This window comes from Stegostoma tigrinum, chromosome 5, assembly GCF_030684315.1.
Source record: "Stegostoma tigrinum isolate sSteTig4 chromosome 5, sSteTig4.hap1, whole genome shotgun sequence".
NCBI classification, from domain to species: domain Eukaryota; kingdom Metazoa; phylum Chordata; class Chondrichthyes; order Orectolobiformes; family Stegostomatidae; genus Stegostoma; species Stegostoma tigrinum.
This window is the reverse complement of record NC_081358.1, coordinates 12,842,017-12,856,911: the sequence shown is the minus strand read 5'-3', so window position 1 is coordinate 12,856,911 and position 14,895 is coordinate 12,842,017. Positions and strand designations below refer to the sequence as shown.

Here is a 14,895-nt window from a genome sequence, read left to right as displayed (position 1 = left end):
TTTGGGCTGTCAACCATTTTCAGTGCCACACTAGAAAGATCTACCCTAGTGAGAATTTTAGAGAAGACAGAAGTTGCCCCACTATCTGTCTTGACAATATCCCACAGCATTTTCTCTTCAAAGTGTGGATTATCAATTACAAAAAAATTTCTGTGAACCAAGAACAGGATTTTATGGGAATACCTAACTTCTTCACAGTTACAACTGGGTAAATGCAGATACACAACACTGAAAAGTCTCCACAAACCCAAGGCAATTTCAATTAGTGTGTGTTTCAAATGAATTGAAGGTTGTACCCCATCTTGCTCTCACTATGGTATAACCATAATACACTCAGATTCTTAGATAATAAAATGTGAGCCTGTATGAACACAGCAGGCCCAGCAGCATCTCAGGAGCACAAAAGCTGATGTTTCGGGCCTAGACCCTTCATCAGAGGGTCTAGGCCCGAAACGTCAGCTTTTGTGCTCCTGGGATGCTGCTGGGCCTGCTGTGTTCATCCAGCCTCACATTTTATTATCTTGGATTCTCCAGCATCTGCAGTTCCCATTATCACTCACACTCAGATTCTTTATGTTTTTGTGAAATTAAGTTTGCAATCCAATGTTGTTTGGTTTCCAGTTTCTACACAGAGGTTCAGAACAGATGGACAGAAGTTCCTGAATTACACAACTAAAACACACCCTCTATCTGCACAGATCCATTGTCTGAGAAGGATGGGAGTGAACAATGTTGGGAGAGAGAGAGAGAAAAAGAAACATATAGGAAATACACCCCTGTCATCATCTCACTCCAATGTAATACTCACTAATGGCATTTTATACAGCACAACATAAATTCCAACTTGTAAGTGAGTTTCAACAAATGAACTAGGAGAAAAAAGTAGGCCACTCAACCCATCTAGCCTGTTCTGTCATTCAGTAGGTTCATGGCTGATTTGATTACTGCTCGTAGTTCTACATCTGAATAACTTTCTACCCCATTGTTTATCAAGAATATACCTATCCAGAGTTTTGTGGTACAATGGCAGCATCCCTATCTTGGGTGAGAAGATCTGGGTTCAAGTCCCACCCAGCCTGAAAGTAACATGTCTGAACAGGTTGACTAAAGTAAAAATAATCTACCACTGTCTCAAAAATATGCAGCACCCTATTCACAAATATTCAATCCTTCCACCACTAATGCACAATATCAGCAGCGTGTACCATCTACAAAATGCACTGCAGAAATTTATCAAAACTCCTCAGACAGTACCATCCAGACCCATGATCACTTCCATCTAGAGGAGGAGGAGATAAATGCAAACCCTACCACCTGCAAGTTATCCTCCAAGCCACGCGCCTTCCTAATTTGGAAATACGTTACCATTCCATCCACGTCACAAGTCAACATCATGCAACTCCCTCACTAACACCGCTGTGGGGTCTACCCACAGCATGTGGATTGCAAAGGTTAAAATAGGTAGCTCACCACCACTTTCTCTGGAGCGAACAGGTATAGGCAAAAATCAGGACCCGGCCATTGAAGCCTATATACCTCCAATAAAAAAAATTCAGAATCCATTTTTAGACACATAATTCCAACCTAAAGCATGAGCTGCTAGTTTTGAGGCAGATAAATAAATGGTACTCAGCTCATGCAATTATTATGTAGCAGCAAACAGCAAAGCAAATAGACATGTTGGAAAAACAGGACAAATCATTGTTAAACTATACAACGCTCACATTAAACCATATGGTTTTATGCATTTAGCTTTTGACAATAAGAGTCTATTAAGGAAGGCCTAATGATATTGCAGAAAGGAACAATAAAATTCCTAGTTTCAAACTGAATTAGAGTATAGAAAGGTACAGCACAGTACAGGCCCTTCGGCCCACGATGTTGTGCTGTGGAAGAATCCTAATCCAAAAATAAAATGACCGAACCTACATTCCCCTCAATTCACTGCTGTCCTTGTGCACGTCCAGCAGTCGCTTAAATGTCACTGATGACTCCGCTTCCACGACTACCACTGGTAAACTATTCCATGCGCTCACAACTCTCTGGGTGAAGAACCTCCCTCTGACGTCTCCGCTATACCTTCCCCCTAACACCTTAAAACTATGACCCCTCGTGGCAGTCAATCCTGCCCTGGGGAAAAGTCTCGACTCTATCCATGCCTCTCATTACCTTGTACACCTCGATCAGGTCACCTCTCTTCCTCCTTCTCTCCAGAGAGAAAAGTCCGAGGTCAGTCAACATCTCCTCATAAGACAAGCCCTCCAGTCCACGCAGCACCCTGGTAAACCTCCTTTGCACCCTCTCCAAAGCCTCCGCATCTTTCCTATAATAGGGCGACCAGAACTGGACACAATATTCCAAGTGTGGTCTCACCAGGGTTTTGTAGAGCTGCAGCATAACCTCGCGGCTCTTAAACTCGATCCCCCTGTTAATGAAAGCCAAAACACCATATGCTTTCTTAACAACCTTATCCACCTGGGTGGCAACTTTGAGGGAGCTATGCACTTGAACACCAAGATCCCGCTGTTCCTCCACAATGCCGAGAATCCTGCCTTTAATCCTATATTCAGCATTTAAGTTCAACCTTCCAAAATGCATCACTTCGCATTTATCCAGGTTGAACTCCACCTGCCATTTCTCAGCCCAGCTCTGCATTCTGTCAATGTCTCGCTGAAGCCTGCAATAGGCCTTGATACTATCAATGGCACCTCCAACCTTTGTGTCATCAGCAAACATACTAAACCACCCCTCAACCTCTTCATCCAAGTCATTTATAAAAACTACAAAGAGCAGAGGCCCAAGGACAGAGCCCTGCGGGACACCACTCAGCACTGACCTCCAGGCAGAATACTTACCATCTACAACCACTCTCTGCCTCCTGTCTGCCAACCAATTCTGAATCCAGACAGCCAAATCACCCTGTATCCCATACCTCCTGACTTTATGAATGAGCCTGCCGTGGGGAACCTTATCAAATGCCTTGCTGAAGTCCATGTACACCACATTCACCGCTCGTTCCTCGTCAACCTGTCTCGCGACTTCCTTAAAGGACTCAATAAGATTTGTAAGGCATGACCTTCCCCTCACAAAACCATGCTGACTCCCTTTAATCACGCTATGCTTTTCCAAATAGTCATAAATCCTATCCCTCAGGATTCTTTCCAAAACCTTACTGACCACCGACGTAAGACTGACTGGTCTGTAATTTCCAGGGATTTCCGTATTTCCTTTCTTGAAAAGAAGAACAACATTTGCCTCCCTCCAATCTTCCGGTACGACTCCCGTTGAGGTTGAGGAAGCAAAGATCTTCGCCAGCGGCTTAGCAACCTCCTTTCTCGCTTCCCGGAGCAACCTAGGATAAATCTGGTCTTGCCCTGAGGACTTATCAATCTTAATGTTTGCCAAAATTTCCAGCACATCAACTTCCTCAATCTTGATCTGTTCAAGCCTGTTTTCCTGCTCCTCAAAGTTCTCATTCACAACAATGTCCCTTTCCTTAGTGAAAACCAAAGCAAAAAACTCATTTAGGGCTTCCCCTATCTGCTCAGACTCCAAGCAAAAGTTCCCTACGCTATCCCTGATCGGCCCTACCTTCTCCCTGATCATTCTCTTATTCCTCACGTATGAGTAAAATGCCTTCAGGTTCTCCCTAATCCTTCCTGCCAAGCCTTTTTCATGCCCCCTCCTGGCCCTCCTCAGTCCACTTTTGAGCTCCTTCCGAGCAAGCCTGTAATCCTCTAAAGCTGTGCTAGACCATTGCTTCCTCCACCTTACGTACGCTGCCTTTTTCTTTTTGACAAGAAGCACCTCTGTACCCGTCATCCAAGGCTCCTTAATCTTACCCCTTCTTACCTGTCTCAGAGGAACAAATTTATACAATTACTCGCAACAACTGCTCCTTAAACAGCCTTCACATGTCTGCTGTGCCCTTTCTGTGGAACAATTGCTCCCAATCTGTACTTCAATTATTCAGAAACATTGGAGAAACTTGCACTTTTCAGCTAGACCACAGAGAGGGGACAGGCAATTAAGGCAGGTCAAATATGACAGCAGATTGCTAATGTTGATCTATCTTTGCACACCTCCTGTGCAGCTGTAGCCTTGTATGCCTAGATCTGTCTAAGCCCTGTATGTCCTTGTTTGCTATGATGTGCCTGGACAGTTCACAAAACAAAGCTTTTCACTGTACTTAGGTACACGTGACTAAAATAAATCAAATCTTAAGATTATGTAGAAAAAGGCAACTCTTGAACAGTATCTTAAGTTAAAGTACAATAGTATATGCAGCATAAGTTGAAACCAGTTTAAATAAAGCAGTGATGTGAAAGGACTTTACAGAACATAATTAATACTTGAAAATAGATCTATCAGCCTGTCATGAAGGCTAAAAAAATACAAAGTCAGAAGACGAGACTGAGAGGTGTAGCTTCTTTTTTAAAAATAACTTATGGCAAGGTGAGTAGAACTGCCTTCCTCATTCCTATCTACTTAGCCTTCCGAGCCTTCTCCATAAATTGTTTCCTTAACTTGAAAAGAATGGTTTTGCAACAGAGGCTCCAAGCCACAAGCTTTTGAAGGAGGAATTTAAATCACACCAGACAACTTCAAGAAATTGACTTTTAACTTTGAAGAAACTTTGTCAAATGCTTGATCACACTGTGATTAATTATGTATGACCCTTCGACAAAGTGCCATATAATTAGCTGCAAAGGAATTCAATTTTTTACAAAGGACAATGCTGGCTCATCCAAGGTAGCAGGATTTTTAAATTCTGTTTTAGTGGGCATGTGGGGGCAAAGGTGACATTAAATGACATACCTAGACTATTTCCTTTAAGTCTGGTTGGAGAGGGATAAATATTTTCTAATTAAATCTGTTCAAAGACATTATTATACACCTTGGAATGTGGGATTTGAACTCTGGCCTCCTGGCTCAGAGGCAGTGACACTACCCTTACACCATAAGAACCCTGGGGGTGAGTCATGTAAATCTACAGTATGGCAACACTTCAGTCCAACTTGTCCATGCCAACCTGTTATCCTAAATTAATCAAGTCCCATTCACCACCATTTGGCCCATATCCCTCAAAACCCTTCCTAGTCATATAACCATCCAGATGCCTTTTAGGTGTTGTAATTGTACCAGCCACCACCACTTTCTCTGGCAGCTCATTTCATATACGCAGCACACTCTGCATGAAAAAGTTGCCCCTCAAGTCTCTCTTAAATCTTTCCCAGCTCACCTTAAACCAATGCTATCCAGTTTTGGACTCCCCTACCCTAGGAGAGAAAAACCTTTGAGTGTTCACCCTAACAATGCCCCTCATGATTTACAAACTTCTATAAGGTCACCCATCAGCCTCTGATGCTCTAGGGAAAAAGCCCCAGCCTTTCCAACCTCTCCATGTAGCTAAAACCCTCCAAACTTGCCAATATCCTTATAAAGCTTTTCTGAACCCTATAATTTGGGAATGAACATAAATCAGTTGTGTCATAACACTCAGATCACCTGCAGACATACAAAGATGATCAATCTACCTCAGGTGTTAGGCGAGTGGAGTAGAGGGTATGGGAAGGAGGAAGACAAAGATGCAAAAGAATGTTAAGCGGATGTTAAACAGAAGCATCGATACTTGTTTATACTAATAATTTATGCAAAATCAGTGCAAAAGATCAGCAAGTTTTGAATGCAACTAGACTCGTGCTGTGTTTTTTGTGATTTTTTTATGCATCTTTAAAATTCAGATCAGCCTGCCCACAATTCCAGGCTGAAATTGTGAATTTTAATGTTAGTAGGCCCACTTAAAGTGTCCTTTCATAAAATGTACCTCATTTAGAAAAAAACGGATTAATGCTTTTAAACTGTTCAGGACAGTTTCTTAAAGTCATTGTCAGAAGTTGTAAATCAAGTTACAAGCAGTGGAACACATTAAAAATATATTGTGATAAAACAATTTTCAGCGATATTTATAAAACTATACCACCTTTCATTACATCAATGGATACTTTGTAAAGTAGACAAAGTAACAGTTTCTATAAAACAAAGAACTACCGAGGCTGAAGGTCTGAAAGAAAACAGGAATTGCCAGTGAAAGTCAGCAGGTCTAGCAGCATCTGAGGGAAGAAACCCGAGTCCCGTGGCAATTCCTCAGAACATGCTGAGTTTCACCAGCAATTTCTGCTTTTGTTACAATTTCTATTCTGCAGGTTAGGATTTTACATTTGTGATCATTCAGAGTGTGCTTAGCAGAAACTCAACCTGTAATCATACCAGTGTAAATTCAAAAATATTTTGTACAAAAGGCAATTCCACTCTACGGGGGATGGTTTGAAAAGCAAGAAAGCAGCTACAAACCTAGCTAAGATAGATCTAAGACAAAAATTCGAGATATGTTCTTATTACTTGGAAACTTGGGATCTAAAATGAAAAGAACCATTATCATCCTTAGGTTTGATTTGTATTTCTGTATTATGTACGATAAAGAAGACACACTCAGTGAATGCATGAGCAGGGATTGCCTGGAAATTTGTTTAAATTCATTTAAAGTCATGCTTTAAAAAAAACCCTCAAGTTGAACAGTTCAGTGCTTTAGATAAAGAAAGGTTAGGAGAAAAGAAATTGAGGCCATTGCCTAGCAATAAGGTATCCTATGGCAGAGGGAGATGGAAACTGAAACCAGTTTAGTTTGAAAGACAGAACCATCCAGAAGGGCAATGAGTATGCTGGTTTAGTCCATACAGAAGCAAGTCATTCAAGGAGAAATGGCCTGTAAGGGTAGCAGGAGAAATGCAGGTCTAGACGTTTATGATATCAGTAAGAGAAAGCTCCACCAACAAAAGCTGAAGAGACATTTAAGGATGCTTGTGAGGAAGTAAGTGAGCTGTGTTGTCAGTTTACGGGTCTTGTGAATAGATATTAATTAAAGAAGAGAGCATCAAGTGAATGCAGACATTATCCAGAAAGAATCCAAGTACAGCCATGCTACAGAATGAGAAACTTTAAAGTAAAACCAGCACGAGCCTTACTGAGGTTTGAGTACATTAAGGTTGTTGTTGAAGGCAAGTAGGGCAAATCTTTATTTCCGATATTTGTAGTATGACAGTTTCACATAGTTTTTTTTAAAGTGCATAATAGTATGTGACTTTTCACACATATGGAATATAAACTTTGATACTCTTTTGTAAAAGTAGATTGCAGCTTCTTCAGAAGGGCGAAGTGGTATCTGATGGAAACTTACAGAATACTGAAAGAGCTGGATAAAGTGGATGTGGAGAAGATGTTACCATTAGTAAGAGAGACCAGGACCTGAAGGCACAGCCTCAGAGTGAAGAGATGGCCCTTTCAAACTGAGATGAGGAGAAATTTCATCAGCCAGAGGGTGGTTAATCTACAGAACTCACAGAGGGCTGTGAAGGCCAAGTCACTAGGCGCATTTAAGAAAGAGCCATATAGGTTTTTGCTTGGTAACTGGATCAAAAGGTTATGGTGAGAAGGCAGGAGATTAGAGCTTGAGAAACATGTCAGCTGTGACTGAATGGCAGAGCAGACTCAATGGGCTGAGTAGCCTAATTCTGCTCCTGGATCTAGTAATCCTGTATTCAGTGCCTGACTGCTACAGTGACCAAACTGCAAAAATAAAATTTATGGGCTATCAAGCCAGATTTCACTTTGGAACCTCACTTGTCCAGTATTACCACCAGCTGGGATCACAACAATTCTCTCATTCTGAGTAGAATGGCAGTAATTTAAGAATGCATCCCGATGTGTGTACAAGATTAAAAGACTTGACATCCCCTCAACACATAATCCCACTTTACTTCAGAGCAAATTGGTAGAATAGAAAGTATAATATTATGGAGGCAAGATACTTTTTAAAAACTCAAACAATTTTCAGACATATTTTTGTGCCTTGTAGGCTTAGCGAGTCTGTTTTAATTAGGGGTTCCAAAATTGGGCATCAGGCCTCCAGCTATGAACTGAAATTTTGGGATCAGGAGCTCAGAGTCCACAATGGCTCCCTTGGAATTTTGACCAAGTTTCAACAGCTGCTCTTCTACAGTAATAGGTACCTGCTTTTGGAGCTCCCCACTGTCCCCTCACTGACACTATCCCCTCCTCATTTGCTACTCTGCCTAGCTTCCCTCCACTCTCTGAGCCACACCTACCCTCCAGTCTCTGCCCCATCCCATCTCCACTCTTGATATCTATCCCTTGCCACATCCCTGCCTTCCATCCCACCACACTGCATTTAACTTCCCTCTCTTTCTACCCCAGCTCTCTCAAGTCTCACTGGAGAGGCTGGAACAATTTTTAAGCCTCACCATGCTGTCACAATGAGAAAACGTTTGTAAAGCGCTAGTTTAAAATGCTGGAAAGCTTTCCCAATCAATATTTTGAGCAGCAAAAATACAATTTTCACAGCATATTTGTTCTATGTTATAGACTTAAAATGGCAGGTCAGTTGATACACTTTGTAAAGGTCACTCTGGTAGAATTGCTCATCATAAATTTCAGCAAGTTTCTTACTGTTTAAAAAAAAAGCAGAACCAGAAACAATGTACAAGAATTTTGAAAAAAAACACCAAAAACCCCTACGAGCAGTTCTACAGTCTCATTACAAAATGTCATGCTCTGAAAGCTGCTGTTGTCAAATGGCACTAAGTGCAATAATGATCTTGATGGAAAAGAAAGTGTCAAAAAATTAAATGTATATGAGGCGCAGTCTAGATAGTTCTTTCTTCACTAATTTTCTCATAGTACCCTACCGACACTCAGAAAGTATCTAAAGACTTTTAATATCTAACACACTCAATAAAATCAGACAGATCAACCTTTAAAATTTACTCATAAATTAGTTCACTATTTTGCACATAATAGCAAGATTACCATGTCTGGTTTTAGTGACTTTACTTCCTAAACAGGGTGCCATTGTGGCTAGAGTTGCAAATCCAACTTCAGAAAGAGGCTACAAAAGACCTTGTCTTTAGTGAGGGCTAGTCTACGTGCATTGGTTCCAGTCCTTAGCCTAGAAAAATGGGAGGTTTTGACGCAGGAGGACAGCTTACTGGAAAACCACCCAGTAAAATCCAAAATAATGACTGTTGATATGAAGATGATTGTATGAAGGTGGCCCCACATAACAGGGAGAAAATGCAGAGAAAGAAAGGTGGGGGGGCGGGGGGGAAGTTTGGTCAAAATAGCATTACACGTACATGTCAGCTTTACATTTTCAGAATAAAGCTTAACTTAAAATATAATTGCACATGAAATTCAATAGTTGGCTTAGGGCATTATCGCTTCAAACATCTACTGCATCTATGAGGATTAAATCAAGCACGTGACTGAATATTTACATCCTGCGACAACATCATGAAACTGAATACCACTCAAAAGGGAGCTACTCACTTGAACTGCCAATGACTTTTGAATCCAATACTTGCCCCTACACTACATTTATGACAGAATACAAAGCAGTGACTCAACAAGGTTATTCCAGCTGTGCCCTTGCTGTGATACTTATCACCAGGAACAGCAGCAGGAATGCTGGAGGTGACAGTGTCCCCATAAGAGACACTTTCCTGATGTCAATACTGCTCATTTCCTCATTTCTGTATGTAAAACTATTATGGGATTCAGTGGTTCAACAAAATGGATCACAGCCAGCTTCTAGAACATAGAACATAGAACATAGAACAGTACAGCACAGAACAGGCCCTTCAGCCCACAATGTTGTGCCGACCATTGATCCTCATGGATGCACCCTCAAATTTCTGTGACCATATGCATGTCCAGCAGTCTCTTAAATGACCCCAATGACCTTGCTTCCACAACTGCTGCTGGCAACGCATTCCATGCTCTCACAACTCTCTGCGTAAAGAACCTGCCTCTGACATCCCCTCTATACTTTCCACCAACCAGCTTAAAACTATGACCCCTCGTGCTAGCCATTTCTGCCCTGGGAAATAGTCTCTGGCTATCGACTCTATCTATGCCTCTCATTATCTTGTATACCTCAATTAGGTCCCCTCTCCTCCTCCTTTTCTCCAATGAAAAGAGACCGAGCTCAGTCAACCTCTCTTCATAAGATAAGCCCTCCAGTCCAGGCAGCATCCTGGTAAACCTCCTCTGAACCCTCTCCAAAGCATCCACATCTTTCCTATAATAGGGCGCCCAGAACTGGACGCAGTATTCCAAGTGCGGTCTAACCAAAGTTAGACCATGTTCTATTCCTATCTTACTTTAGATGTTGCTTTGTCACATCACCAACATACCAAGAATAAATTTTTAAAATGTGAAAATGGAATGGCTTACATAGAAAGCCCAATCATGATTTATATATCATAAAAGAAAGATGAACGACTTATCTGCCTTAGATAAACAAAGAGAAGGAATGTGGTACAGAACACAAAAAACTTTCTATTCCTTAAACAGTGACGTGGAACCTTTATCATCCATTAGAGAAACAATTTAAAAAACTTAAACAACAGATGGCACATATAAAATAGTGTTTTCCACTATTACATAAGAGTATATCTTAGATTTAGGCTACAATCTGGGATCTACATATTTCCAACTCAAAGGCATTAGTGTTAAGTGATATGTGTGTGTGTTAGTGGCAGTGCTAGCTAGAATATTGAGTAAGTCCACAGGTTTTTGATTATATTGTTTAGAGTAGAGGGCAGCAGAATGCCAATCCAGGAGATAAGCACTGCCAGTTTTAACAGGATCAGTGCCCAGCTAGTAGATATTTGCTTCCCCCCTACACCACGAACTGCAGATTGCCTCATCTGCACAGTCTAATCAAGAATCTATACAATTTTCTCAGCTTTTGAGTTCTGTCCCGCTAAAAGGACAGAGCCGCTTCAGGGCACAGACTGAGCCCACCTCACAGGAGGTGCAATGTTAGATTGGAAAGAAGATATATTTGATTCAGTAGACTGCTAGAAGACACTACAAAAGAAGTCGATAATTTAACCTTTTTTTAAACTTTAAAAGACATAACAGGTCGCAGCAAATTGCTGCACATAAACAGGTTAAGATCTTCCCATTTCCAGGTATGCCACTTATGTTCAAACAGAAGATCCTCACAATTTTTACAGTTAAAAGGAGGTAATGAACTGAAATAAATAGGTAGCTGACACATCCCTTTTGGTTTTTCAATGACTTTCCACTGTATTAAAAGGGTCGCTGTCCCCTTTAAAATATTTAGCAAACCTGGTTTTATTTATAAACAAACACTAGCAGCAAGGTCATTTCACAAAGTACGTAAATGTATAACATCGACGATCTCCACCATAAAAGATTTGCCAAGCATTGTCAATGGAGGTTAAAGAAAGATCGCAGCGCCAAAGATACAATTCTGCCCTACGCGAACTACCTGGACTGGACGAACGCGTTTACAACCCAGAGTTTAACAACACAGCCTTAAATTTTCAAATAGCTGACTTTGCTCTTTGAAGGAAAATAATTCCATCTTTAGCTTGCTGGTGCTCCAAACACAGAGCAACATTAAAGCTCACGCTGACATCCCTCCTGGAGCATGCAGCAAACGTGCCATTAAATCTGAATGAGAGGCGAGCAGAGACACAGAGAAAGCTAGCTCCAGTCAGCGGGCTCGTCAGCTGGAGTTATCTTTCCCTGCTTTAGCTGAAAGGAAGTCAATTGGTCCTGCTTTTCAAAACAAAACATAATAACCGAGCAACCTCACCTTCCACTGCCATTATATCAGCGGCTATTTAATCCCAACAGTATCCATTTAGTGTGCCTACAGTCATGTCCTGAGCGCAGGAACTCTTCCCCCATACAGAATCCTCTCTACTGCTCGGCTCCGACCTGCACAGGGCGGCACGGCGCATGTGCTTCTGCAGCCTGGGAATTGTAGTCTCCTTCCAGCACTTCCCAGTCACTGACAGAGGCGGAAGGGAACAGCAGCGAGCGCATCCCACTCTTCACAATGCAAACAGCAAAATCGACAGCGCAGAAGCCCCTGGGAGAGTGATAAAGTCCTTCACAACACTGCTCTGGCGCTGATTAGGATGTTATGGAGATGAACTCTAATTCCCAATGTGCTTTGAAATGTAGCAGGTTGCTAAGGCTAGAGGGTGGCACAGCACGGCTGTAATGTCATTGAAAATTCATGCACACAATTACTGTGTAGTCATCTTAAGCATTTTCTATTGCGAGCAATGACGTGACCGATTTACAGAGAGCGGCAGATAAAAGACCATTTTTTTTCAAAATTTAAAGTGAACAAAAAAAACCACGAAACTCCTTGATCAGGGTTCAGCTCTTCACATTTATTTCTTACTTATTAAATTTTAATTTAATTCCATTCTGAAATGATTTTAGAATTAATTTCTTGGCATTTGAAGTACTTGCATCTTTACCCACGGAGAGGGAGATGAGCCGAGTAAATTACGTAACTTATTTCATGGTAATTGTCATTTGAAAGCCATGTGATGATCGAGTTTTGAGCTTACTGCTCTGCGATAACCCGCTCACTGGTGCCCAGTTTGGATTCTGCCAGTGGCCAGGGCCACTCAGCTCCTGACCCTCATTTACAGCCTTGGTTCAAACATGGACAAAAGAGCTGAATCCCAGAGGGTAAGGTGAGAGTGACAGCTCTTGACATCAAGGCTGCATTTGATTGAGTGTGGCATCAGGGAGCCCTAGCAAAACTGGAATCAATGGGTATCGGGGGCAAACTCCTTGGTGGTTAGAGTCATGCTTGACAAGAGGGAAGGTGGTCATAAAAGCTGAATGAACTGCGGATGCTGTAAATCAGGAGCAAAAACAGAAGTTGCTGGAATGCTCTAGGTCTGGCAGTATCTGTGAAGAAAAAAATTAGACTTAACGTTTCGGGTTCAGTGACCCTTCCTCAGAACTGGAGGTTCACCCGACCCGAAACGTTAACGCTGATTTTTTTTTCTTCTTCACAGATGCTGCCAGACCTGCTGATCGTTTACAGCAACTTCTGGTTTTGTTGAAGACAATGGCCGTAGTTGTTGGAGACCAGTCATTCTCAGTTCCAGGACATCTTTGCAGGAGTTCCTCAGGGTAATGCCCTGGACCATCCATCTTCAACTGCTTCATCAATGACCTTCCCTCCATCATTAGGTCAGAAGTGGGGATGTTCGCCGATGGTTGCACAATGTTCAGCAACATTCATGACTCCCCAGGTACTGAAGCAGTCCAAGTCCAAATGCAACAAGATCTAAACAATATCTAGGCCTAGGCTGACAACTGGCAAGTAACATCTGTGCCACACAGGTGCCAGGCTATGACCATCACAAATAAGAGACAATCTAACCACTGCCCCTTGACATTCAATGGTGTCACCATCACTGAATCCCCCACTATCAATATCCTGGGAGTTACCACTGATCAGAAACTCAACTGGATTCACCACATAAACACAATGGCTAGAAGAGCAAGTCAGAGACTTCTCAAGGGCAACTAGGCATGGTCAATAAATGCTCAGAGATAGTAGGAACTGCAGAGACTGGAGAATCTGAGATAACAAGGTGTAGAGCTGGATGAACACAGCAGGCTAAGCAGCATCAGAGGAGCAGAAAAGCTAATGTTTCGCATCTAAATGCTGGCCAGCCAGCAACACCCACATCCCACAAGTGAATAAATTTAAAAAATCCCAGGGATCTAGATACTTAGAGCACTAAAATATCATAAAGGAAATAATCAAAAATTCCAATGAAATGGCCTTTACAATTAGATGATAGACAAGTGTGTGAAGGTCGTGATTCAGCTCCACACAGCCCTGGTCAGATTATCCACAAAGAACTGGAACAAATTAGACCATAAGGTATAGGAGCAAAATTAGATGATTTCGCCCATCTAGTCTATTCTGCCATTCAATCATGGCTAATATGTTTCTCAACCCAATGCGCCTGCCTTCTCCTTGTAATCCTTGATGCCTTCACTAATCAAGAACCTATTTATGTTTGTCTTAAAAGCACTCAATGTCTTAGCCTCCACAACCCTCTGTGGCAATGAGTTCCAAAGAGTTACCATCCTCCGGCTGAAGAAATTCCTCCTCATTTCATTTCTAAAAGGTTGTCCCTTCACCCTGAGGCTGTTCTCAGAAAGGTTACATTGGCCTTGGAGGGAATGGAGGGGGGTTTGTCCCTTTTAACCTGCAGTCGAATGGTTGCATTGCAAGGTGAGTTAATATGAACTGTTTTTTAGATGGATAAGGAATGATTTGATCAGATATTAGGGGGAGCATTTGGTATTTTGGGAAAAATCTATTTCCATTGTGGGATTGTGTGGACTAGGAGTGGAAAGAGATTAGAGTCGGATCTTTCAGCAGTGTAACTAGAAAACAATTACCTGCACAGCAGGTGGTTGAAGTTCAAAACTCTCTTCCAGATTAATGCTCAACTGATTGTTAATTTAGATCTAAAATTGGTAGACTTTTGGTAACTGAAGGTATTGGAGGATGTGAGAAAATTGTGAGCTTATATCAAATTGGGCATAGCTCAGCCATGACCTCAATAAACAACTACACCTCCCAGTCGCAAACCATTTCCACTCCCGCTCCCATTCTTTAGATGACATGTCCATCATGGGCCTCCTGCAGTGCCACAATGATGCCACCCGATGGTTGCAGGAACAGCAACTCATATTCCGCTTGGGAATCCTGCAGCCCAATGGTATCAATGTGGACTTCACCAGCTTCAAAATCTCCCCTTCCCCCACCGCATCCCAAAACCAGCCCAGTTCATCCCCTCCCCCCACTGCACCACACAACCAGCCCAGCTCTTACCATCCACCCACTGCATCCCAAAACCAGTCCAGCCTGTCTCTGCCTCCCTAACCTGTTCTTCCTCTCACCCATCCCTTCCTCCCACCCCAAGCCGCACCTCCATCTCCTACCTA

The 14,895-nt window shown here is 42.1% G+C and overlaps 1 protein-coding gene across 2 annotated transcripts in view; it reads right to left on the bottom strand.

The window, feature by feature from the left end:
- samd12 (sterile alpha motif domain containing 12) overlaps nucleotides 1-11,826 on the bottom strand; it is a 127,161-nt gene extending 115,335 nt beyond the window's left edge. For both annotated transcript variants that reach the window (XM_059646323.1, XM_059646324.1), the window contains exon 1: nucleotides 11,708-11,826. In XM_059646323.1, coding sequence (XP_059502306.1) covers nucleotides 11,708-11,720 — 13 coding nt within the window. In that variant the 5' untranslated portion in view covers nucleotides 11,721-11,826. The remainder of the gene's footprint in view (nucleotides 1-11,707) is intronic.
- Between the last annotated feature and the right edge of the window lie 3,069 nt (nucleotides 11,827-14,895).